This window comes from Protomyces lactucae-debilis (genome assembly GCF_002105105.1).
Source record: "Protomyces lactucae-debilis strain 12-1054 chromosome Unknown BCR37scaffold_2, whole genome shotgun sequence".
In the NCBI taxonomy this organism is placed as follows: Eukaryota; Fungi; Ascomycota; class Taphrinomycetes; order Taphrinales; family Protomycetaceae; genus Protomyces; species Protomyces lactucae-debilis.
In genome coordinates this window covers 290,398-314,011 of record NW_024467994.1, presented here as the reverse complement: position 1 = coordinate 314,011, position 23,614 = coordinate 290,398, and the positions used below count along the sequence as shown (strand labels likewise).

At 51.3% G+C, this 23,614-nt stretch overlaps 10 protein-coding genes across 10 annotated transcripts; 6 read left to right on the top strand and 4 right to left on the bottom strand.

Moving 5' to 3' along the window:
- Positions 1–4,389: 4,389 nt before the first annotated feature.
- BCR37DRAFT_385379 (uncharacterized protein) lies at positions 4,390–5,451 on the bottom strand (the record flags this gene model as incomplete). Its single annotated transcript, XM_040870344.1, has 2 exons — positions 4,390–5,225; positions 5,286–5,451. 2 exons carry the CDS (start codon positions 5,449–5,451, stop codon positions 4,390–4,392), a joined length of 1,002 nt encoding a protein of 333 aa, XP_040727785.1.
- Positions 5,452–6,627: 1,176 nt separating this feature from the next.
- BCR37DRAFT_385378 (synaptobrevin-domain-containing protein) lies at positions 6,628–7,422 on the top strand (the record flags this gene model as incomplete). Its single annotated transcript, XM_040870343.1, has 1 exon — positions 6,628–7,422. One exon carries the CDS (start codon positions 6,628–6,630, stop codon positions 7,420–7,422), a length of 795 nt encoding a protein of 264 aa, XP_040727784.1.
- A 1,178-nt stretch (positions 7,423–8,600) lies between these two features.
- Positions 8,601–10,088, top strand: BCR37DRAFT_390651 (uncharacterized protein; the record flags this gene model as incomplete). Its single annotated transcript, XM_040870892.1, has 1 exon — positions 8,601–10,088. One exon carries the CDS (start codon positions 8,601–8,603, stop codon positions 10,086–10,088), a length of 1,488 nt encoding a protein of 495 aa, XP_040727783.1.
- Positions 10,089–10,173: 85 nt separating this feature from the next.
- On the bottom strand, positions 10,174–10,991 carry BCR37DRAFT_390650 (uncharacterized protein; the record flags this gene model as incomplete). The annotated part of the gene is made up of 2 exons (XM_040870891.1): positions 10,174–10,650; positions 10,692–10,991. The coding sequence occupies 2 exons, from the start codon at positions 10,989–10,991 to the stop codon at positions 10,174–10,176; spliced, it is 777 nt and encodes a 258-aa protein (XP_040727782.1).
- A 96-nt stretch (positions 10,992–11,087) lies between these two features.
- Positions 11,088–13,530, top strand: BCR37DRAFT_129861 (Rec8 like protein-domain-containing protein). The gene is made up of 5 exons (XM_040866055.1): positions 11,088–11,426; positions 11,465–11,604; positions 11,645–12,088; positions 12,127–13,175; positions 13,217–13,530. The coding sequence occupies exons 1-5, from the start codon at positions 11,183–11,185 to the stop codon at positions 13,431–13,433; spliced, it is 2,094 nt and encodes a 697-aa protein (XP_040727781.1). The 5' UTR covers positions 11,088–11,182; the 3' UTR covers positions 13,434–13,530.
- Positions 13,531–13,626: 96 nt separating this feature from the next.
- Positions 13,627–14,244, bottom strand: BCR37DRAFT_390648 (uncharacterized protein; the record flags this gene model as incomplete). The annotated part of the gene is made up of 1 exon (XM_040870890.1): positions 13,627–14,244. The coding sequence occupies one exon, from the start codon at positions 14,242–14,244 to the stop codon at positions 13,627–13,629; it is 618 nt and encodes a 205-aa protein (XP_040727780.1).
- Positions 14,245–14,699: 455 nt separating this feature from the next.
- Positions 14,700–17,418, top strand: BCR37DRAFT_411715 (putative acetylglutamate kinase). The gene is made up of 2 exons (XM_040872203.1): positions 14,700–14,948; positions 14,988–17,418. Exons 1-2 carry the CDS (start codon positions 14,796–14,798, stop codon positions 17,370–17,372), a joined length of 2,538 nt encoding a protein of 845 aa, XP_040727779.1. The 5' UTR covers positions 14,700–14,795; the 3' UTR covers positions 17,373–17,418.
- A 10-nt stretch (positions 17,419–17,428) lies between these two features.
- Positions 17,429–19,938, top strand: BCR37DRAFT_376215 (uncharacterized protein). Its single transcript, XM_040868559.1, has one exon. The coding sequence runs from the start codon at positions 17,918–17,920 to the stop codon at positions 19,883–19,885; it is 1,968 nt and encodes a 655-aa protein (XP_040727778.1). The 5' UTR covers positions 17,429–17,917; the 3' UTR covers positions 19,886–19,938.
- A 30-nt stretch (positions 19,939–19,968) lies between these two features.
- BCR37DRAFT_376213 (WD40-repeat-containing domain protein) lies at positions 19,969–22,989 on the top strand. Its single transcript, XM_040868558.1, has 2 exons — positions 19,969–20,355; positions 20,397–22,989. The coding sequence occupies exons 1-2, from the start codon at positions 20,021–20,023 to the stop codon at positions 22,570–22,572; spliced, it is 2,511 nt and encodes an 836-aa protein (XP_040727777.1). The 5' UTR covers positions 19,969–20,020; the 3' UTR covers positions 22,573–22,989.
- Positions 22,588–23,521, bottom strand: BCR37DRAFT_128832 (phosphoglycerate mutase family protein). The gene has a single exon (XM_040866053.1). It carries the CDS (start codon positions 23,270–23,272, stop codon positions 22,604–22,606), a length of 669 nt encoding a protein of 222 aa, XP_040727776.1. The 5' UTR covers positions 23,273–23,521; the 3' UTR covers positions 22,588–22,603.
- Positions 23,522–23,614: the final 93 nt, after the last annotated feature.

The following is a 23,614-nucleotide window of genomic DNA, read 5'->3' as shown; positions in this document are numbered from 1 at the left end:
TGCGAAGTTTAAGGCTGCGTGTTCGTTACACTCAGTGATCCGCCTCTTCATATCCGCTGGTTTTCCTCCGGTGTGCAAGTTTGGAAGTCGGTTGGCTCCGGTAATCCGCTATGCTTGGAAAATTTCTCACGGTAATCCGCCGATTGGATCTGGTACACTCCGGTAAATTTTCCGTAGATCGCATCAGCCGAAGTCTTGAGCCCAGGCCTGTATTTTCTTGTCAACTCGTAGCCTCCTTGCAGCGTTCAAGCAGCAGAGACCGCGACCAGTTCACTCCACCTGCCAGGAACTTGTGGGGCATACAAAAGTGTGTTTTTGCGGGTATGCCTCATGACGTGCCTGGTAAGGCGTCTGACTCAAGCAACCTAGATAGTGCAAATAAGATAGTTACGAACAGAGAGTAGAGTGGATGCTCATACTCTCTCTATGGACTAGGGGTGACCATCACGTGGACGCACGCGATACGCTGCAGAGAGATGCACTAGCAGTCACACCCACGCAAGTGGATACTAGACTGCTCAACACTCCCTCTATGTCGATAAGCGTAGCGCTTATACAAGTCCGAGAAGAAGCCGTTAGTGCTCCAGTGCGGGACGAGGAAGGAGTTTTGTTAGGCAATCTGCCTTCTGCAACTTGGTGCTGACATAGTGAAGCTTGATCTTGCCTTATTCAATCAGCGGTCGAGTGTGGTGGTATTTGACCTCGATGTGCTTGCTCTTGGCGTTGAACACGGGGTTGTGGGCCTACACCAGAGTGGCTTGATTGTCCCCAAACAAGTTGATGGAGCCGTCTGGGTTTAGCACATTACTGATGCGGGCCCTGGATCAGCAAGCTGTTCATGCAGGCATACCCGCTAAGACACCCTTGTTTTTATGCGCCCTCAAAGAAAATCTTTTTCATTTGATATATTATTTCCTTCATTGCTATAGAAACTACAGATATGGTCGGAAAGGTAAGTGAAATGAGCTTCATCTCACGAGAGCCTGCCCAGTGGGCGACTAACAGCGCGGGACTGGCTGAAGAAGTGAAGACCTCAACAAGCACACCCGCTAAAACACCCTTGGAATTGCGCGCGCGCGCGTGCGAGTACCCAGCGTTCTTGTGTCTTCCATCACTCTCGTAAGCTTTCTTTGCGTCAGTGGTAGCGTCAAGCCTGTTTCCTTGAAAGAGCGAGACCTTGAGAGGTTCCAGATGCCGCATGTAGTGGCAGCATAGGTCATGATCAGGCCACGATTATCTTTGCTGACTTCGGGGCAGACGAGGTCAACGTAGGTTGGAAGTTGCTCAGGCAGAACGGCCGACCAGCCTTCTTTTGCCACTGGACAGAGTACAAAGAGTTGCTCGGGCGTCTCGAGTTCGGTACCCATACAATTGACGCACTCTTACTTCTTGTTGCTCTCTACCGCGGCACTAGCGTTCCGAACTCCTGTATTGAGAGACCCAAGCGACAGCGCGACAGCAGGTGTAGAGTATCCTCTGCCTCTGGCAACCTGAACCTGATGTAAAGTAGGAACTGCCACCATTTCAGCCAGCGCGGCTCGTCAATGCCTAGCTGCTCAGTGTACGATGACAGGCAGCTTCTACGATACATGATGGTGTTGAATTTGGAGATGCCTTCCTTGACAGAGCTGGACTTGACTGGGTTCCCATCTCTTAACATGAAAAATGGTAATGGAAGGAGCGACTGCCATGACGGAGGCGACAGCTTCACTTGATCCTGTATGACGTGAATATCTCGTTCGCTGCTGCCCTGCTGCTGCATGAGTCCCAGCCAAGCCTTCAGGTAGGCCTCCCATTGGCGTGGTAGTAGCAAAAGTGCCGCATTATGAGCTGGGAATATTGGACTGTGAAACATGAAAGGGTAGTGCCACTGGTACCGTACCAGTATTACTGTGGTCCTCCAACTTCTCTGGTTCCAGCCAAATCTGAGATTGTAGTATGCTTCTCCGTCTTTCGTCGGTCTCCACAGCCTTTGCCAGATCGATCTCTAGTGTGCGCTTCTCCAGGCATCCTCGTGGACGAGGTCAAGTACCCATCGCGCTCGGCAGACGTGAAAGGGATGCCCGAGCAGGAGGGGAGGAGTGCTTGTGCTGAGGACAGGACCTGAGGTAACATGTAGGTGGTGAGAATAGAAATTGCAAATTAAGGTACAGAATAGCAGAAGGCTGTCTTCTTATGTCTACCAGGTTCGAGCAAGAGAGCGAATGGCGATGATGTGGGCGGACCCCGCAGGAGCCGACTCTCAGCAAGGAAATAGATAAGAAGAGTGGAAGAGGAGCGTAGGCGCCGACGTGGATTGGTCAGAGCTGCGAGACGAGGCCAATCGTTCAGCATTGGACAACGTGGTAAAGAGCGAGATGAAGTGAGCAGTGGAGAGAGCTTGCGATGAAGTCGAGACCGTGATAGCGGGTAGCCTCATGATGGAATGCATGAGCCCAGTGGAGATGTCCGAGCTGCTTGATAAGGAAGAGTTGGAACAAGGGGCGACATAGTGGGTGTTGCCGACGAGTAAGAGCGCAATTAGAGACAAGGTGGCCAGCGTTGTCGGAGCATGTGGTGCGGAGTCGCACATGCGAGTTTCAAGGCTGCGTGTTCATCGCACGACCCGGAGCTGAAGTTTGAGATAAGAAAAGTCCAAATGCGCCCAAGTCCTTTGGCGTGCACAGTCATTCATATTTCACCGTTGGCCTGAAGCTATTGTGAGTGGTCTTGTATGCAGCGGCCTCAATCTCACTGATGATTTCTTGCGGCGTTGGTTCAAGTCTGTCGTACAATAGAATTTTGGAGAAGCAGAAGGTGTTGATTACTTGGCATTTGGCAGCGAACTTGAGATCCCATGCATGGTGATAGTCCTGAGTCGTCGCAGAGTCTTGCCCTTGATCTCCTCCCACTATTGACCCTGATTGACCAAGTGCCCCACTTGGACGCCAAGATAGCGAAATGGCTCTTTTGAGACAATCCATTCTTTACAGCTGGCTCGGGATTCCTCCCGTAACATGCCAATCGGATGCAGGAAAGACTTGTGTTGACTCAATTGCCGGCACTCACTTTCTCGTAGAGCTAAACTGCCTCTGCTGGCCCGTCGGTGTCTTTCTTTCTTTCTTTCTTTCTTTCTTTCTTTCTTTCTTTCTTTCTTTCTTTCTTTCTTTCTTTCTTTCTTTTCTTTCTTTCTTTCTTTCTTTCTTTCTTTCTTTCTTTCTTTCTTTCTTTCTTTCTTTCTTTCTTTCTTTCTTTCTTTCTTTCTTTCTTTCTTTTTCTTTCTTTCTTTCTTTCTTTCTTTCTTTTCTTTCTTTCTTTCTTTTCTTTCTTTCTTTCTTTCTTTCTTTCTTTCTTTCTTTCTTCTGAAGTAGTACTAAGGAAGATTGACAAACTCAATACGCTTCTCGCTAACATATAAAAAAGATCAGTCCTGAACCCAAGTCCCGTGTCACGCCGGGGTCCTAGATATGCTCATTAATATAGCCGGCATGCTCGAGGCAAAAGTCCTCTGAGCCCTGACCAGTTGTCACGCCGAGCCTTTTCTTTTCTTCTGCCGAGCACGCTGGTTAGCAAACCATATTGCCACCTGACGATGAGTTAGGCCACATGCGTCCGCTAAGGCTGATCGCTCGCAGCTGTTTGGCCATTTTGTCACGAGGAAAGCTGCCGCCAAGGTAGACCGAGCTGTTGAAGCAAATTGTCGATTAGCTTTTACAGCAGGGAGAGACGCGTTGGTCTGACGACTCTGAGAAGCAGCAAGCTCAGCGACCTCATAGGCCAGATTTGCTAGTATTTCCATCGGCATTCTGCTGGTGACTCTCTCTTGAACCAATTGTAGCTTAAACCCCCACCCTAAGAAAGTAAAGCGCCGCTTCAGATCGTCCCAAGGTTGCAGTCGAGTTGATTCTCGCGATAGATAAGAGCCTCGTTAAACCTACTACCGGCCGCAAGCTTCCTTCCAAAACGATAGAAGAAGATATAGACGCCAGATCAGTCGATCGTCACTGATCGACGTGATTCCAACGCCTATAGCTAGCGCCGGACAGCCTCTGCTACCAAATGAGTCTTGGTTAAAGCTCGATAGTGTCAAGATCGAGCTTCCGAGAAGGACCTTGAAGGTTGTGGTAGTTGTGTGACCGTGTAAGCTTAATTGGCTATATTCCCATGCCTGGGGCGCAACGCGTTTCAGGCCGTTTATACAGACGTTTGATGGGTTTAACAGGCAGTAATATCTGTCCTCCTGGTTAAGTGCAAAGAAGATTACCCTTGTGTAAGTGTTGAAGCTACCAATGATACTCATTTATGTTGGTGACTGCTTTTCCCTGATGGCCTGGTCGCCTGCTTCGAAGCGCAAGTGATCAGATGGCCTGGTCAAGGGCGAACTCGTTGCTCGCATGTCTGCATCTTCCTCTAACTATCATTTCCCTGAACAAAGGGGTTGTGGAATATCTGTTCCTCAATGTATGCTTTCAGTAAATCCTTAATAAAATTTGCGTCAGATTGAAGGAAGCCGAGCAGCTTGCTTGAACTGCTCGCAATATCAGAATGGAGCTTGTGCTGTGCAAAAACGTTAAGCGATTCGTGGTGCAAGCTGTAGGCAATATCGATCCTGAACTCCTCTTGCATTCGTACTGCAATACATGCCTGGCGATTCCATAATCTCAAAACTTCAGGCCTGAAGGAGCGCTCAGCACGACTCAAACTTTTGGGATGAAGCACACAATATGCTACTTGATATGCACCGCATGTTTTGAGACTGTAGCTCTTGCAAGCTCTGTGTACATCGCATGACTGCCTTTTTTTTTCGACGAAAACTTCAGGCGCGGAGGGATCAACAGGTCGTGGTACTGGTGCAGAAAGGGCGAGACTCATAAGCCTGACAGGCTGCTCAAGCGGTCTTGTGGGTCCAAGGTTGCGCACAACAGGATCGCTTGAGCTGATGTGATGCACCTCTGTCGACAATCTCGCCTGGTAACCAGCACCCATTCGCCGCATCGCGGACGAATGTTTTAGATTGGTCAACGTGTCATTCATTCTTTTCTTCTCGTCACTTTCGACGAACTTTTTAACATGGTCGATGAGCTTATATTGAATGGTCTGCCCATCAGCCTTTTCGTTGACTGCTTTGGTGATTTGCACATAGCCCTCTGCTGAGGGCAATGTGTTTTGACGCCCGCTTGACCTTTGCCATTCGTCTAGAGCGGATCTGCACAACCTCCTTTCTACTCTAGTCGTTACGGGAACAACTGAGAACTTTGTTGCAAACTGGCTGGCGAGCTACTCGTGGACCTGTTCGTCCTTTGCACATGGCTCGAAACCGTGCGATCTGCGAAGCTCTGAGGAGAGTCGTGCTATCCCAAATAGTTGGTCGAGATGGTCGAGATATCGGACCTGGCGATCAGCATATCCATCTACCACAACCCAGTGATGCAGTGCTTCTGGAACAGGTATACCGAGTTCAATGTGGAGCATTTTGAGCTGATCTTAAAAACCAAAATTATCGCCACCTGTCCAAATTATACCGTGACGCCAGCGCATACCAACACGCAAATTGTATCGAGAACGTCGCAGCGTCATTCAAGAGACCCCATATTGGTAGCTCCCATGAATGATGGAGTCCCTTTTGTTGGTGTTCCGATGAAACATTTCATTCCTCGACGTGCCCTTGACCGATCTCCACATGGGAAGACTTTGACTCGGCCCACATTGCTGATGCAAACAGAAGCCAGGAGGCTCCGAGAGACGTCCTGCTTTGATAGATTTCGGCAGGCTCTCCGCGTCTTTGAGCATATCAGAGGTAATGAAGGGCTTCTTGGTGGCAGCGCATTCAATACCAGCGACATAGTCAAACAGGGCCTTGACTCGTATATAGAGCACGTTCGGCTCAGATATGAACCGTCTCCCATGCCTTCTGATCCATCTAGCGCTGTAACGGCAAGCGTCTTCCCAATTTTTGCCTTCCTTCGATAAGAAAGCTTCTACCAAAGCCTTGTCTTCGCTATCGATGGCAAAGATTGCGTTGGAGAATTCTCAACGGTACGCTGCGTAGGGCATGTGCTTCTTAGGCCATTTTCCTCGATTCATGAAATAAAATGAGTCGTCCAGAACGCGTGAATAAAGTCTCGGCACCTGAATTGCATGGTTGCTCAAGTTTCCTTACAATTCATTCTTGCTTGACCTAGTACTTTGGTAGCTCTTTTCGCTGCGGATGCACGACTAGGTTTACCCGCGCCTGGTCTGCTCTTGCTGCCCTTCGGCCTGGCTATATCTTTGGGACGGAAAGATGATTATTGTTTCCCTTCGGCAGTCGGTGTAAGACGCTGGAGCCTCAGGCGACTTGCATATGGCAGATGAGCGAAGCAATGTGTGCTCTAGCTATGCACAGATCAAGTAGTAGTCTATTAGTAGTTAGTAGAAGTTATGATCGCTGTTGTCGCTATAAACGATCACGATCAAGTTAGGCGTATGCTCTGCGCGCCCGATGCATTGGACTGTCGCGGGTGCGATTGGCAGGAATCAAAGCTGCTCCCTGGCAGCTTGTGGCAGGTGATTGGTCAGAATACCTTGCCTTGGATCCTTTCTTGCACTCATTTCAAGCGCCCTCATTGGCCAAAACCCACCTTCTGTCGTGGTTAGAGTGCCGCTTAAATGTCAAAGTCGACGCACACCAAACTTCTCATTGTCAGGTTTGACCATGGCATCCTCCCTGCCCCAGCAAGCGCACCAGCCCTCCTCTACCTGGCAGTTGCAAAGGGAGATACACTCCTAGCAACACATGCAAACGGCACTCAAAATGCATCAAACATTGCCACCTCGATCCTCAACAAGCTAGACAGAACCACCGATGCCAAGCAGACATTCGTGCACAAGAACTACGCTATCCACGTCTTGCATATTGCTCAACCTTTTCCGCCATCTGCGCGCACAAGCCAGTCGACAGGCGCCAGTGCAGGCCTGACCTTCCTGGCCATGGCGACGGAATCGCTTGGACGGCGCATACCGTTTGCTTGTCTGCTCGATATGAAGCGCCAATTCCTAGAGACCTACAGTCAAGCTGAAGTATCCACAGCCGGTAGCTATGAGTTCAAGGCATTCGATACCACACTTGCAGAACTTGCGCAACAGTGGACGCAGGAACAATCACAAGGCGGTGCAGGCGTTGCGCGTGAAGTACAAAGAGATCTTGATGCCGTGAAGCAGGTCATGACGCAGAATATCGAGCGTGTCTTGGAGCGCGGCGAGCGGATTGACTTGTTGGTGGTTAAGACGGCTGTGTTGAATGCATCGAGTGTTGCATTTCGCAAGAAGAGTACGATTGTCAAGAGGCAGATGGGGTGGCAGAATATCAGGACAACGGCACTTGTTGCTCTGGTGCTGCTGGTGCTAGTATATTTGTTGATTGGCACAGGGTGTGGCCTACCTGGCTGGCATCGATGTCTCTGATGAATCGCAATGACCCTTTAACGACGGCCTTACGACATTATCTTACTTTTGAGCAATTCTCAGTTTCGTGGCCACAATCTGGCTTCCTTGCCTGCTGAATCTATGCGTACCTGTGCAGCCTTCAAGCCCGATATTATCTTGTTCAGATCACGTTTGCAAGTGTACAGGCATCTTTCCATTCACGACTCGCTGGGTTTATGCTGACATCCTGTCCATGCTCGTCAGCATTGTGTGGATTTGTGATGCCGGTATCACTTTTGTCAGCGCTTGACTCAATTGACTTATGAGTTGGAGTCATGAGTCATGACTCACGGCTGATACGGCATACGGTGATACTGCCGCGTGAGTCTGCGGATACGGCCCGTCCAGCTGCACTACTCCACGACAGATCTCTAAATCAGAGCTAGATGTGATCTGGGAATACGAGAGAAAGCCTGCGGTAGAGGCTTCCCCCCAGCCGCCCCTCCGTCAAAACTTAAAAAGACTATGGGAAATGTGAGAAAGAAAGTGCATAGATGGTTATGCTCGGATGATGCTCCCCTGCTCGAGCGGCCTGGACCTTTGTGCGACATGCGAGACTCTCGCTTCCAACTCCCCTATTTGGCGCTCGGGATATTGAGGGGGTCTGGGCCTTTGTGCGGCCCGCGCTTCCGAGTTGTTGGAATTAAGTTCGAAAGCCCTCACTTGAACACTTCAGCTGACTCCAACAAGAGGCTTCTGTATACATGTGTATCTATTGCTATACCTGGGATAGTGAGCGCACTGACGAAGGCTCAAATGCTGACTAGAAGAAGCTCATGACTCAGGAGATGTTTCCAATCCAGCATGAAGCCTGGGGACCTTGGTTCGGCTTCCAGATCCCTGCCGCTGCGGTCCGTCACGGTCAGAGTTCCCAGCTGCCAAACAGAAAATGGCCCGCAAGAGGCCCAAAGATGCGGCGCCTCTTACAATTCGACATCCGTAACGGCCAATCTTCCGATGCGTGGATGAGACAAGGGCCTCTCCTGTCAAAGGCAGCCTGGTGCCCATGTATATCGTTCCTTCTCTCTCTTGTTTACCTCACTCATTACTATATCTTCAACAGCTCAGGCTGACCAGCGTCTGAATTGCAAAGCCACAAGGTCAGAAGCATCAAAAGCGTTCTTCTTACCTCATCAACTTCAAACCTGCAGGCTAGGATGTCCATGAGTGATCAGGACGACCGGCCGGGTCAGAAACGGCCTCGCAGTCGGTCCTTGGACGAAGCGACACCAGCGCATCGATTGGCGTCCTTTGATGCGCCGCGCTCAGCTGTTCAGCAAGATTCCACAAGTATGCGAGCAGTTAGTGGCCCCCTCAGATCTGCTTCACCTTCACAGAGCGGCATTGGCTGGCCGGCCGTGAGCGGGCCACCCTCGAGAGACTCAATGCAATCATATCCAACATCCTTTCCTGCGCGTACCGGGAGTGGCAGTCCCTCGACCAATGGTGGGATTGGTCCCCTCTACCAACCGAGCTTGCAATCCTTCAATTCGCTCGACTCCAAGTCAAGCGGCGGGTCAGTGAACGGAACGTCCACATCGCAGGCTGGTGTATCTTCAACGAACATCTCGAGGCCAGGTCCTCAAGCGCGTCAGCGGACAGCAGTCGCATGCCGCTATTGTCGAAAGCGTAAGATCAGATGTACGGGAATCTCACAGGTTGCCAATGACCCTCGATGCTCCAATTGCAGACGACTCGACCAAGAATGCATTTACGCTCCAGCCAGTGCTCCTGTCCATGGCACTTACATGCGACCTTCCTCTGGTTCAATTTCCAATGACCCGTATGATGTGCCTCGCAGCTTCAGCGGTGAATCGAGGCCTCCAAGCTCACCAACACACCCCTGGCCTGCTGCTGCACAGTCGTATGGGCATAGCCACGGTTATGGATACCCTGAGGCGACACAACCGCCTCCACCAGAGGCTACCGCGCAACGTGGCCATTCTCACTTTTACAACAGACCGGGATATGGTGCAGGTGAACACCCATATCACGTTTCATTCTCTCCAGTACAGTCAAGAAATCATACGCCGCCATTTCCGGGGCCATACCCGACAGCTAGCAGCGTTCCTGGGGAACTGAGACAGTCTCCCTATGGCTACAACGAGCAATCCCGAGCAACCCTACTCGAGGTGGCCCGACGAGATTCCATCCCTTCTCTAATACGATATTCGCCACCGAGCGTCTCCGTCACATCCATGCTGACACGTCCACCACCACAGCCTGTTGCACGTTTGACGCCATCTTTCGAACAATTGGCATCTCCTGCGAGTCTGCGACGCGATTCACTCAAGCATAGCCCACCGGTCGCAACGCCTAGCGCGATACCAAGTTTGGCAAGCATTACAGCGTCTCTACCGTCTCCATCGAATGCACAAAGTCGTTCTCATCACGATCATTCTATGCTTGCGTTATTGAATCCCGTGGTGGGAGCTGGTACGTCTCGTGGCGGTGTGGCTGGAGGTGTGACGAGTTTGCTGAATGGCGACTCTGAACGTCGCAGCAGTGTAGCTCTGGGTGGACATGGCATCACGCTCCCCTCGGCATCTAGCTTGTTGGGTGGTCTGAGTTTCAATGGAAGTCGACTCAGTCCTCCATCTGGTAATGGTCTCGCATCGCCGGTCCCCCTGCTCGTGCCAAAGTGAAGACGAGGTCCTAATTGTAAACTCAAATGTGTTCATACTATAAATGTCATCAATTCTTGTACCGGTATGCCAGTTCTGAGAATAATCAAGCTTTACTCATAGCAGAAGCCGTGCGTTTTCGTGTCCTTGCAACGGGAGTCGATGCTTTGCCCGTACCGCCATTTTTGACGACTTCCAAACGTGTCTTGTCCAACGCATTTTTTTCTGGTGCTTCTGTCTGCATCTGAGCATCCGTCACGGTGACTGCATTTGTCTCTGACCTGGCTTGCTTTGCATCCAGTTTGTCGTCTTGCAAAACCAACAACTGCTCGCGCAAGTCGCTGATTGCTTCATGCAACACACAGGCGTAGGACTTGAGCATGGCAATCTCGTGGTCTGCTGCTTGCCAACTAGGACCTTGCTTGAAAACAACAAAAGGTCCTTGACTGCAACCTGTCTCGTGTGTGTCTGGCTCTTTTAGTGCAGAGGACGGTGGAGCAGCCGTCACTTCTGTACCTTGTCCTTGAGCGTCTAGCTCTGCTTGCATCGTACCAGCCTGGCCAAGCTGATACCTTGTGATTGCCTGGCACACAATCAGTCATGCTTTTCAACACGAAGACTCACATCAGAATCCAACACGACGCAGCCACGGAGATGATCGAGGTCTTTCGATGTGCTGAGCAGACGATGACCTACACTCGCCTTGCACTTGACACAACGAATAGATGCCGTCACGCTATAGGTGACTGGATCGACTTGAGGCACTGCATTCTCCGCTTGCTCGACCTGAGCCTGCACAACGGCAATGGCTGTGGGTTGTGAGCTGTCTATTTGCCTGCTCGCTGGCCTTGCGCTTGCCTGATGCAGCGAGTCTGAGAGGACAGTCTGGCATGTATTGCACTGGTACACAAACAAGCTCTGCATCTCTCTCGTTGACTCTCTGACTGTCCTATCCCTTCACTCTCTCGTCGCTGGGTGCTGGTCCACTGCTGGTGCTGGTTGTCTCTCTCAGGGGCCACAAAAGAGCAGCAACGACCACGCAATCAGCCCCTGTCACCACTCCTTCAACCCCTCAATTGACTCAAGTCCCTGGCGTCGTACACAGGAGACTCGTCATGTTCTACCAACAGAACCTCCTCACCGATAAAAAATCAGGTCTCGGTGTCGTCTGGCTCGCTGCAACCCTCGGCAACAAGTCACACGTCCGTAAGCTACAAAAACGTGACATCCTGTCTGTAGATGTTCCCAAGGCATGTGCGTATCTGCAAGCACCACCACAGCCATTGGCACTGAGGACGAGCAGTTCCTTGATGGTTGGTGTTGCTCGTGTTTTGGACCAGCAGTACACCTTCTTCTACGGTACGACTTGGTCGTGATGAGGATCTTGCTAACAATAGCGGATGTCTCTCAAGCACATACAAAGTTGAGGCAGCAGCTCATGAGTATGTCGGAGAAAGATCCAGCAACGCTTGAGCTTCCACGCCAAGCACGTTCTCGTATGGATGCCGTCACGCTGCCGGATGATCCCATGTTTGATGTACGCTCCATCGCCCGTCACGATGGACGCTGACGTCTAGCTCGACTTTGCCAACCAAGGCGCTCTTGACTTTCTCAACCACGATCTTGAGGATCTCATGAAAATGGACATGACAAAGGACGACAATTTCTCAAACCTCTCAGCGCGTCATACAAGTGAAGCCAGTGGACTTCCAAGCGGTGCAAGTCCTAGCATCTCACTACCCGGTGGCTTCTCATCCCACGATTTACCACCACCAAGTCGCTCTCGCACTGGTCTCGGCAACTTGGATCTCCATGGACTCCTTGAAGAAGAGACAGACCCACTTGGACCAGATGGTGCTGGAGACATGCTTGACTTTGAGTTTGACAATCTCGGGCAAATGCAAGACGTTGAACCAACGCAAGGTGGCGACTTTGAGCCATCTGAAAAACGTAGTGTCGAGGATGAAAGCACACTCTATGATGTTGACCGAGTCCGCAAGAAGCCTAGAGTTGACGTTGATGTGAGGCATCTTCTTCGAGGCTCAATGCTGACAACCAGCCGCTTGGCGTATTCAATGAGCAAGATGAAGATCGCGCTGCAGGACTCTTTGGTGATTATGGCATGTCCCCACTGCCCCTGGCTCAATCCACGCCACGACCAGATGGAGGCGCCAGGGAGTTTGATTTCTTCGATGATGCCGGTATGGACGTTCTCGTCCCAGAGGACGGACAGGCGGCAGTAGCAGCAACAGCTGCGACCAAGAAACGAAGGCACACATCGAGGGTTCTCGACGACCAGGAAATTCAAGTACCAACAGCGACTATGGTCGCTTGGCGTGAAGACTACGAAACACGCATGGCTACGCTTAACAAGAGACGCAAATTACGTAAGGATGAGATGGATAAACAAACGTTCCAGCTCATCTGGGGATTCAATCATGCACTTTTGCATCCAGACTTGACCACACTCTACTGCAAGAACCCTTATGCAGCACAACGCGCACCAACGACGTACGATCAGCGCGCAAACACGCCTCCTTTGGTCGAATTTGATAATCAGCCAGAATACCCTATGAACTTTGACATGGATGCACCAGGTATTGGAGACTTTGATGGTGCAGATGTGGAGATTGGTCGTCGGGCACCTTCGCAAGATCCAGCGGACACTGTCTTGAGTATTCGGCAACAGACACTACCTTGGAACATCTCGCGCACCGATCGAACACCTTCTGTGGGAGGACGTGATTATGGCTCTGTTGAGCATGGTCGAGCAGGTAGCCTCGGTACGCCCGTGCCATTTAGCTTCATGGAAACGCCTCAACCTGCTTCTGCGCTTGGCGGAAGCAATGCTCGCCGAGGAACTCTACGCCCTGGTAGTCGTCTGAGTAGTGCCGCAGTCGCTGGAATTGGTGGCCTCGAACGGCTCGACAGTCTGGATGCTCCTGCAGATTTGTCCATTGACAACATTTTGGACAATGCCGGCGATGATCCTAGTTCTGGCTTGACGAATCGGGCTGCTGGTGTTGGGCAAGGCATTGATACACAAATGGCCAATGATTCTCAGTTTCTGCTAAGTACACTTCAGCAGGAAAGCTACAACTTTTTCGAGTATGCCAGACCCAGCTTCATACACATCTCACTGACGATAGATATACGCGTGAGCGCATTGCACAGCATGACAGTGTGGACGGCCAAGAGGGTGCTATCTTGTTTGAGAACCTGGTTGAACCAAAGACGAGCGACCGATTCGTCGCATCCCAGGCCTTTTCGCATGTCCTGTTGCTTGCTTCCAAGGGCGCAATTCACGTCACTCAGGAAGTCCCGTACGGCTCAATCATGGTGCACGATCTGGTGGAAAGTGCTTGATCAGTCGGAGGCGACATGTGCAGCATTCTCAAGTAGGGTTCTTTTCTTTTCTAGTAGCAATTTCATGCCATGTTCTTCTTAACATCAATACGCCTGAATCGCTCAATCTCAGTAATGCGCTTGCAGAGGGCAAATCCAATAAGGAGAGACAAGAGACCGATATTTGAAAAGCAGAAGAGCGCCACGTAGAGTTTCATGCTAGCATTAGCAAGCTGGCATGGACAGTGTGATCATACAGCAATGGATTGGCAAATTTGTCGGCAAAGATCTGACCGCAGTATGCCTTGGACGACGCGACATCGATATTTGGACATGCAGCGCTAGTGACAAAGGTTCGCAAGACAGCTGTTGCATTGTCAGGTGCGGACAACGCAACATAACTGCAGCAATTGAAGGAATCCTGTACGGCCGCAATCATGTTCCCACTGAGTCCAGCTTGTGTGCGGCCTACGCCCAGCTTTGCAGCATTCGAAGCAGTGACCCATGGCTGCAGGAACGTTTTGACAGGAAGTAGAGAAATGACCCACAGCGAAATACCCATGGCAATTTCGGCAGCCATGGTCAAGACTGTGAAGGCAAAGGCAAATTTCAACCAGGTACGCGAGCTCCATGCAACAGCTGGGACAGCAACAACAGCTGTCAGACCAGCCAGAATTGCAAGAAGAAAAGGAAGATTGGTGTTGATGGGTGACAGGGCCAGTCGAGTCAATGCCACCATGGAGGATGCCGTTGAATACGGCTCTGTTGCGCTTGTAGCAGCTGAGATTGCGCGTGATGTGAACATCCTGAAGAATTGATTCGCGACTGCCATAGCTACGCCGGTCAGAGCCATCAACGCGATGGATAAGGTGTATGCAATCGTGAGTCTTCGCGTGGAGTAGGAGAAGTCAGTCGCAGACTCAAGGCTGAGTGATTTTGGCATGACAGACTGTCGCAACAAAGCTGAACTTCGCGCTAGAAGCCGTTGGTCGTTTATAGATGGAACAGAACGCAGCACGAGAAGCTTGCGCATCGTGGAGCGCACTATGAAACAGCAGATGAAACACCGTTGTGAGGCTCGACGGCCAGATGGTAACGATTTGATCGAGCACTGATCATGGAGGATGAAGAAGGAGCGACATTTTACAATCAAGATGGGCCTTTAGAGCATGACGTGGCACAGATGAGAACGTGTTGGTCAGAGGATGGTCTTAAGTCTTGGTCTTGGTCTTGGTCGTGGTCCGGCCGAAATGGCGATCTGATCTCTGGGGTTAGGCGTACTGATAAGAATCTACAAGATTAGCTACATCCGACTGCAGCGTCTATAGTCCTTGCTTAAAGGGCATTCGAGCGGGAAGCACTGTTACAACTCGCTGTGTGGTCATGTTAAGACAGCTAGCTTGTCGGGCCGGCAATGTGTCTGCCGTTGCCAAAGCCAGTCGTCCTGGCGGCAGGGCCTTTTTGCGGAGTGGACGGCGGTCGTTTACACAGGCTCGGGCTCTCTTGCAACAACATCAGAAGGAGGAGACTGACAGGGTTTGTATGCCTTCCTTTAGACTGTCACTGACTCTTTAGAGTGCAATTGTGCGGATTCTGAGCTCGATTGGAAGTAGAAAGGAGATTGAACAGTACTTGCGGCACTTCTCGAGTGTCGAATCCCAGAAGTTTGCCGTCATCAAGGTCGGAGGAGCCATCATTACGCATGAGCTGGAGACGTTGGCCTCTTCTCTCTCTTTCCTTAATCACGTTGGACTCTATCCCATCGTTGTGCACGGCGCTGGTCCGCAGCTCAACAAACTTCTTGAGGAAGCCAACGTGGAACCTGACTACATTGATGGCATTCGTATCACTGATGCCAAGACGCTTGAAATTGCCAGAAAGACCTTTTTGGAGGAGAACTTAAAGCTGTGCGAAGCGCTGGAGAATCTTGGCACGCGTGCACGACCGATCCCTGGCGGTGTCTTCTTTGCCGACTACCTCGACAAAGAAAAATACAAGCTTGTTGGAAAGATCAACCACGTCAATAAGGAACCCATTGAAGCTAGTATTCGTGCTGGTGCATTGCCCATCTTGACTAGTCTGGCAGAGACTAAAGATGGACAAATCCTCAATGTCAATGCAGATGTCGCGGCAGGCGAGCTTGCGCGGGTTTTGGAACCACTCAAGATTGTGTATTTGAACGAAAAGGGAGGTCTCATCAACGGAACGACCGGAGAGAAGATTTCAACTATCAATCTTGATGAGGAGTACGATGACTTGCTTAAGGAGCCATGGGTCAAGTACGGTACAAAATTGAAGCTGCGCGAAATTAAGGAGCTCTTGGATCACTTGCCACGATCTTCATCAGTAGCCATCATCTCTACCGGTGATTTGCAGAAGGAGCTCTTTACAGACACCGGTGCAGGTACGCTTATTCGTCGAGGATACAAGCTGCAAAAGTCAGAGTCCATTGGCGATGTTCAGAGCGACCAAGTCCGAAACGCGCTTGCAGAGGACGCCGACATCAAGTCGGGCGTTTATTCTGTTGCCACCTATCTCAAGCAGCTGACGACAGGCAAGTACACCATATACGGCGACGAGCCTATGGATGTCCTTGCTATCGTGCGATACCCTCAAGCCGACGGCGTCCCCATCCTCGACAAATTTGTGTCAAAGAAGAATGGCTGGTTGAACAATGTCACTGAAAATATCTGGTCTGCCATTACAAAGGACCACCCTAGACTTGTTTGGAAAGTGAAGGAAGCGGACGAGAATGCTTCATGGCACTTTTCGCGTTCTGATGGATCGCATCTCGAAAATGGCGAGTACACATTCTGGTACGGTCTTGGAGACTTGCAACAGGTCGCCCAGCTTGTCGGGGCGACAGGCAAGCTTCCAACCGGTGCACGCGCTTACTCCACACAAGCGAGGCGTACAGCTCCTGTTTCTGCTCTGCTCGGTGGCGCCTCGGCAGCTGCTAGCAAAGGTCTCAACTTGGCTCGCGGATACGCTACGAGCACTAAGCCTGCAAAAGTTGCACTCATCGGCGCACGTGGATATACTGGACGTGCGCTTATTGACTTGATCAACAACCACCCTCACCTTTCGCTTTCGCACGTCTCGTCAAGAGAGCTCGAGGGCAAAACCCTTGAAGGATACGACAAGGCACAAATCAAGTATGTCAACCTCTCCACCGAGCACGTGAAGAAGATGAGCGGCACTGGTGAGGTTGACGCGTGGATCATGGCCCTGCCCAATGGTGTATGCAAGCCTTTTGTGGATGCCGTCGAGTCTGGCAACGGCAGCGATGTCATTATTGATCTGTCTGCAGACTACCGATTCGAGGAGAATTGGGACTATGGTTTGCCAGAACTGGTCGACCGAAGCGCGCTCGCCGCAAGCAAGCGTATCTCCAACCCTGGTTGTTACGCGACTGCCGCACAAATTGCTATTGCGCCCCTCCTTGAGCACATTGAAGGCCAGGCCACAGTCTTTGGCGTTTCTGGCTACTCAGGTGCAGGTACAAAGCCGTCACCTAAGAATGATATCAAGCAGCTCTCTGACAACTTGATGCCTTACTCACTGGTAGGCCACTTGCACGAGAAGGAAGTCTCTGCGCAGCTCAAGACGCCGATCGCCTTTGTTCCTCACGTCGCACAATGGTTCCAGGGTATCTCTTGCACAGTCAGCATCCCGTTGAAGAGCAAGATGAACGCTCGCGACATTCGCAACATCTTCCAGGACTTTTACGCCGGAGAGAAGCTGATCCAGGTCACGGGAGATATTCCACTTGTCAAGGATATTAGCGGCAAGCACCACGTCTCTGTCGGCGGCTTTGGCGTGTCGGCGGACGGCAAGCGCGTTGTTGTTTGTGCAACAATCGACAACCTGCTCAAAGGTGCTGCTACACAGTGTGTGCAGAACCTCAACATCGCACTGGGCTATGATGAGTACGCTGGCATCCCTGTCGGTGGACATTAGACACATAGCCTGCATAGAAATTTCTTTATGCTTCCCTTTATTCGCGTTTCCTGTGGCGTTGAATTTCCTTTGCCCCTGAGCTGAAATTTGCAAACCTCCTCGCTTCCCACGTCGCGCCTCGACCCCTCTCACCGGCACAACTATGCCTAACGCTCAAGCAATGCTGCAAATTTTGCATAGACCGGCTCTCTGACTTTGACTCTAAGTTTCTTGGCCTTGGCGCCTTTTGCTCTGCGCCGCTTCCTTTCATTGCTTCATTGCAAATCGGAGTGCATGCTCCCATCACTCTTTATCAGTCCTTGCATAAGGTCAAAGCGGGCTCATCGGCCAACCAATGCATCTCGCTTCACCGGCAAAGCGGCCGCTCTGCGCCGTCACATCATGAAGTCCGTCAATTGAAGGAGGCCCTGTCTCAAAGATTGTATCTGACAGCCGGACTCTGAATCCTACTTCCAATACCACACTTCCCTCAAGACCGTCTTCGTCGCGTCCATCACACTCTTTCGTCCTTCGCGACCTGATCGCGTTCACACTCTCTTGCAGGCATGGTTCAATTAAAGCGTCTACAGCATGGTGCCAATCTGTTTGCGCTCATCAGTCTCTTTAGCAACACCGATGCCTTCTGGCGCATGCCTTGTGGTCAGTCATTTGTAACGGCGCGCATGGACCCCGTCGTCAACCCTGGCCAAATCGCTTCACATGTCCATGCTATCAATGGAGCGAGCAATGTCGACTACACTGTCACTTTTGATCAACTACGAGCCAGTCAATGCACGACCTGTGCCGTACAAGAAGACAAGTCACTCTACTGGACGCCGCAGCTATACTATGTCAGCCAAGATGGACAGTACTCAGCTGTCGGCAGCTCTGGGTTGACTGTATACTACCTACAACGCGGCTCACAGCCAGTCAAGGCTATGCCCGAAGGTCTGCGCTTGGTGGCCGGAGATAGCAGCAGACGCTCTTTTGACAGCAGCGATGTCGCACAACGTGCCATTGGCTTCTCCTGCATCGGTGGAAACGGCTACAACAAGGACCTTCGCCAAATCACAAACTGTGCTAATGGGCTTCGCGCAGAGATATTCTTTCCCAACTGTTGGGATGGTGTGAATCTTGACTCAGCCGACCACAAGTCGCATGTCGTGTACTCTGGCAATGATGGTAATGGCAGATGTCCTGACTCACACCCTGTTAAGCTCGTCTCGATTTTCTTTGAGCAGCTCTGGTCAGTAGATCCTTTCAAAGGCAGGTGGTGGAACGGCACCACTCCGCCATTCGTCCTTGCAAATGGCGACCCGACTGGCTTTGGACTGCACGCTGATGTCATCTCTGGCTGGGACAAGGACTTCCTCCAGTCCGCCGTCGACCAGTGCAACAACAACTCTGGTCGCATTGAGGATTGCCCTCTGTTCAATATTCAGCGAGACATTTCCAGCAAGTGCTCATCCAAGACGCCTGGTATGCAAAAGTTCACGCTCAAGACTGATGAGAACATCTATGGGCCTCGTGCTACACTGCCAGGCTGCAATTCGATCCAATATGGTCCAGAGGCCGCCAAGCCCGGGGTTTGCCTTGCAGACGGTACAACACCGTCACTTCTAATTGCACAGCCCAAGCCAGTAGGCTTCAGTGCTGCTTCGTCTTCTCCTGCAAATGTCGTCGGAGCTGCTCAAAACTTGGCGGCTGTCAAGGGAGATACGGTCCTTTCTACGCCAGCTGCATCGAATCCTACGGGCGTTCCTCTTGCTCAAAATAATGCTGCTCCTATCGCACCAAGCGTTGCTCCAATTGCCAGCATCAAAGATCTGTTCGTGGCTGCGCCCCCCGGAGGTGTCGTCACTGTCAATGCGCCGGTCTCTACCATGATCCAGTCTCAGGTAAACATAATCAGCACAGTCATCATGGGTGTGCCAACGACGCTGGCTACGACCGTGTACATCACTGTGACCCTGGGTGATCCAGCGCTCAGCACACCTGTGGCCAATGTGGCTGCTCTGTCCGCTGGCAACGTTGCTGCACTGCCTGTCTTGGCCTCGCCGACTGGTGCCCCGCAGACGATTGGCAGTATTGGAGCAGATGGGCGCTCCACTATGATTGTGCGCACAACTGTGACCGTGCGCGACACTTCCTCCGTCAATATTGCTTCTCTCGCTTCAGAAGCGATTGAGAAGGCTCGTGCGACTGCAGCGGGTGGTGCACCGGCCAACTTTGACGCGGTCGCTGCGTCCCTGGCAAACCCGGCTGGTGTGTGGACAACTTTGACTCGCACAGAGATTGAGACTGCTACAATCACAGTGCAGGGCCAGACAGTGGCCACACAGGTCACGTATGTTCAGCTGTACGTTTTGCCCATGACGGCTGCTTCCTTGTTGCCTGCGAGTCAGGAGATTGCAGTTGAAACTGTTGTTGCAACAATCCCAGCAACCAAGACACAGACTCTATTCCAGACAGTCATGCAGACGATGACATTGCCTGGTGGACCTTCTAATGGCACTTCTTTTACCTCCATGTAGACTGGCTGGTCCAGCGGAGTCCATATTTAACATGCTGCTTGCTCCTTCCTCTCCCATCACGAATTTCGAGCTTTTGCCTGAGCGCGTCCTCGTGAATTTAGAATAAGCGCGTCGAGAGCAAGATCTACCAGCAATATGGCGCCAACGAGGGTCACGCCGCATAGAGAGGGCACGACGCGTGCAGCGTATTCTCTGGACGGTACGCATGTATTTACCACAGGCTGCGACGGTGTGGTCCGTCGCTTTAAATTGGGGTCACCGGATGAACCTGTTGTTCTTGACGCGCTTCACGATGATGCTTCCTCTGGCATTGCTACGTCAAACGACAAGCTAGTGACTTGTTCGGAAGACGCGACAGTGTCCATTTTTGATATCAAAGGAACTGTGGCCGATAAGCTATGTCGATGCTCGCTACCAATACGCGAAGTGGCATTCAGTCCTGACGGTGCTTGGGTCGCCATCGCCTCAGAGTATGCCAGTGAAGCATTAAGACGCTTGTGCTAACCATCAGTGAGACCAAGGTGCGAATTGTCAATGTGGAGGATATGACTCGTGTCATGGAATTGACTGCAAGTCTGGCCAAGTCAATCAAGCATGTCTCATTTCATCCATCCGGTAATATGATTGCAGCTGTCGACACAAATGGTGTTATTCGCATCTATTCCTTGTCTACGGAAGAGCCCAGCATTCTTGAGTCACTCTCTGGCATTGTGCCAATCCTGCATGATGCTGCGTCTAAAGTTTCTTGCAAAGTTGCTTGGCACCCTGATGGAGCCTCGTTCGCTGCACCAATTAGCACGTTTGAAGTGGTTGTACACGAACGTTCCGGCTGGTCTCGGCAGGTCACCTTCAAGTCTGGCTCAGATGGTGGGCATACAGATAGTATCCTCGATCTAGCTTGGTCCCCAAATGGTGCCTATCTGGCGACTGCTTCCCTTGACAAGACCTTGCTGATCTGGTCGACAAAGACGCAGGAAGTTGTCGAAACAATTTCATTGACTGAACCGGCCACGCAGCTGCTCTGGCATCCAAATAAAAACAACCTCTCGTGGACGACCAATCAAGGTGATTTGTACACGCAAGAGGAAGTAATCAAGGCCGGTCCATCTCCCTGTGCCCGACCTTTACATCCCTCACCCATCACAACAGGAGCGTCAGTGACTGGCGCTGTCAATGGTGCTGCGAAAACAAATGGGCACAAGCTGTTTGATGACTCTGCCTTGGATGGCGATATTGACATGGGTAGTGTGAGTGACGGTGATCTGAATGAAGCGCTCGAGAATGGTGCAGCTGACTGGATCGACGACGACGATGGTGCAGGATACATTCCCAACCTCGATTCCCGTAAACGTACGGCTGAAGGCTACAATACACCACTTGGCTCGCCCTCAGCAAAGAAGCGCCATCGCTCAGCGACTGGCCGAGCAGATTTCTCTGTCCATGAACCCGTGCAGCCAGGTTCAACACCGTTCCGTGGCGGTAGAAGGTATCTGGCACTCAACAACATTGGTTGGATTTGGACTGTAGAGCAAGAAGACCATCACACAGTCACGGTCGAGTTCCACGATCGTGAGGCGAATCGACAGTACCATTTTTCAGATGGCTCGTTGTTTAGCTTTGCGGCACTGGACGAGACTGGTGCGTTGTTTGCTTCAGGCATGAGGTCCAATGCCGAAGGGATCAAATTGGCGTCTGTCGTGCATTACCGCCCGCATGCATCATGGGCAGCGTATGCCAACTGGACGACCGAGCTGCCCGCTGGAGAGGACATCCAAGCTATCGCTCTATCGAGCAGCAGTGTAGTGGTTTGCACGAGCAAAGGGTACGTGCGAACTTATTCTTTGAACGGCGTGCCAAAGAATATCTTCATCAACAAGCACAGTCCTTTTGTGGCTGCTATTGCAAGAGGCAATTATGTCTTGACGGTGAGCAATAGCCATGTCCGGGGCAATGGCAGCGCGGCCTTGTCCTACATGGTATACCACACTGCTCGCGAAGAAATCATACAGCAAGATGACGGTCTACCACTCAATCCAGGTGAGTCACTCAAATCCCTGTTCTTCTCAGACGATGGGTTTCCCTACATCTACACCACAGATGGCATACTGAGCTGCTTGACTCGATGGAGGCAACCAGGTCAAGCACAATGGCGTCCTGTGCTCGATACGAATTTACTGCAACGTCGCATTGGTAAAGACGAAAACTACTGGCCTGTTGGCTGCACAGCTGAGCAAGGTGGTCAATTCCAGTGTATCATCCTGAAAGGTGCTGAACGGCATCCTTACTTTCCGCGGCCAATTACCAGTGAGCTGGCGTATGAGGTTCCTATGGTGGCACCAGATCACATTGCTGGAAGTATCGCTTCCTTGGAGAATGCACTCGCAAAGGACAAGATTCTGGAAATCTTCGCGGAGGAGAATTTGGAAGCTGGAGCGGGTGGCGATGCCGATGTGGAGGAGGCTCTACAAAGAGAGCAAATTGTGCTTGAGACACAGCTGGATAGATCGCTGATTCAATTGATGAATTTGGCGTGCAAGGCAGAGCAGGATGCAAGAGCTTTGGATCTTTGCGAGATGATGCGTCGCCCAGGCAGTCTCGATGCAGCGCTCAAGGTCGCCAGTCACCATCATCGACTCAATTTGGCACAACGGATCAATGAGCTGGCCGAGGAGCGAGCCATCATATAAGCTTAAGCATTAGTCCTTTGTGACCATTCAATCAGGAGCAATGTATATCTGGTGTTACGTTCCAGACATCAATCGTCGGTTCATCCAGGTTGCCATGCTCGTAGCCTAGTCTTGAAGCACCGCCAGCGTCATAAGTCAGCCGCCTAGCGAAGTGTACAGATTCACCGACCCAGCGTGCGGCAAAGGCGCGTAAAATATGGCCATGAGCAACGATGAGGACGTTGCGCTGTTGCCCAGCTTCATGTCCTGCTTTGTGAACATCGCGGACCTCGCCAATGAGGCGGTCCAGGCGTTTCGTTGCGCTTTCGGCATTGTCGCCTTGAGGGCATCCATCAAGAAAAACATTCCACGGGCGTGAGCCAGCTAGCTGCTCATTGATCTGCTTTGAGGTCAAGCCTTCATATGCGCCATAGTCCCATTCTTGGATATCGTTCTTGACAGTGTAAGAGTAAGATCCAGCAGCAGTGTCGTCGAGCTTGGGACGAATAAGCTCCCAAGTTTGTTGAGCTCTGAGGCGTGGCGAGACCAAGACGTCTGAGACACCATCAATCAGACCACCAAGTCCAACGAGCATTTTGGCCGATTGCTTGACACGCTCGACGCCGTTTTGCGTCAAGGGCAAGTCTGTTGTGCCTGTATGCCGGCCGTTTTTGGACCACTCCGTTTCGCCGTGGCGGAAAAGGAAGACTTTTGAGCTCATCAATTCAGAGTTAATATCAATATATAGAGCTGCTACTGCTGAACTTGCTTCTGAATCGCGAGTGCGATGTCGAGACGGTCGAGACGGTCGAGTGCATCGATGCCAAGAGGACGTTCGCAATCACGTGCAAGGGGAAGTCACCCCTCGAGCGCTATGCAATTAGGTTCGGATGATAAACATCAAGACCATCTTCTGGTGCATGTGTATGCTATAAGTACAATGTATTTGATCTGCTTTGCCCTAGCTGCTTTGGAGAACACAAACAATCACAGGTTTGTGCTTCTTGCTATAGAGCTGGAGGATCAACACTACCCCGGATATTGCTGCGTCATCTCCCTCGAA

Excerpts from the sequence above, each read along its gene's own strand:
- BCR37DRAFT_129861 (XM_040866055.1), top strand. The coding sequence starts at position 11,183 with ATGTTCTACCAACAGAACCTCCTCACCGATAAAAAATCAGGTCTCGGT. Across the intron at positions 12,089-12,126 it reads AGCCTAGAGTTGACGTTGAT|CCGCTTGGCGTATTCAATGA; the intron begins GTGAGGCATCTT and ends GCTGACAACCAG. Across the intron at positions 13,176-13,216 it reads GAAAGCTACAACTTTTTCGA|ATATACGCGTGAGCGCATTG; the intron begins GTATGCCAGACC and ends CACTGACGATAG.
- BCR37DRAFT_411715 (XM_040872203.1), top strand. The coding sequence starts at position 14,796 with ATGTTAAGACAGCTAGCTTGTCGGGCCGGCAATGTGTCTGCCGTTGCC. Across the intron at positions 14,949-14,987 it reads AGAAGGAGGAGACTGACAGG|AGTGCAATTGTGCGGATTCT; the intron begins GTTTGTATGCCT and ends CTGACTCTTTAG.
- BCR37DRAFT_376215 (XM_040868559.1), top strand. The coding sequence starts at position 17,918 with ATGGTTCAATTAAAGCGTCTACAGCATGGTGCCAATCTGTTTGCGCTC.
- BCR37DRAFT_376213 (XM_040868558.1), top strand. The coding sequence starts at position 20,021 with ATGGCGCCAACGAGGGTCACGCCGCATAGAGAGGGCACGACGCGTGCA. Across the intron at positions 20,356-20,396 it reads TGGGTCGCCATCGCCTCAGA|TGAGACCAAGGTGCGAATTG; the intron begins GTATGCCAGTGA and ends GCTAACCATCAG.
- BCR37DRAFT_128832 (XM_040866053.1), bottom strand. The coding sequence starts at position 23,272 with ATGAGCTCAAAAGTCTTCCTTTTCCGCCACGGCGAAACGGAGTGGTCC.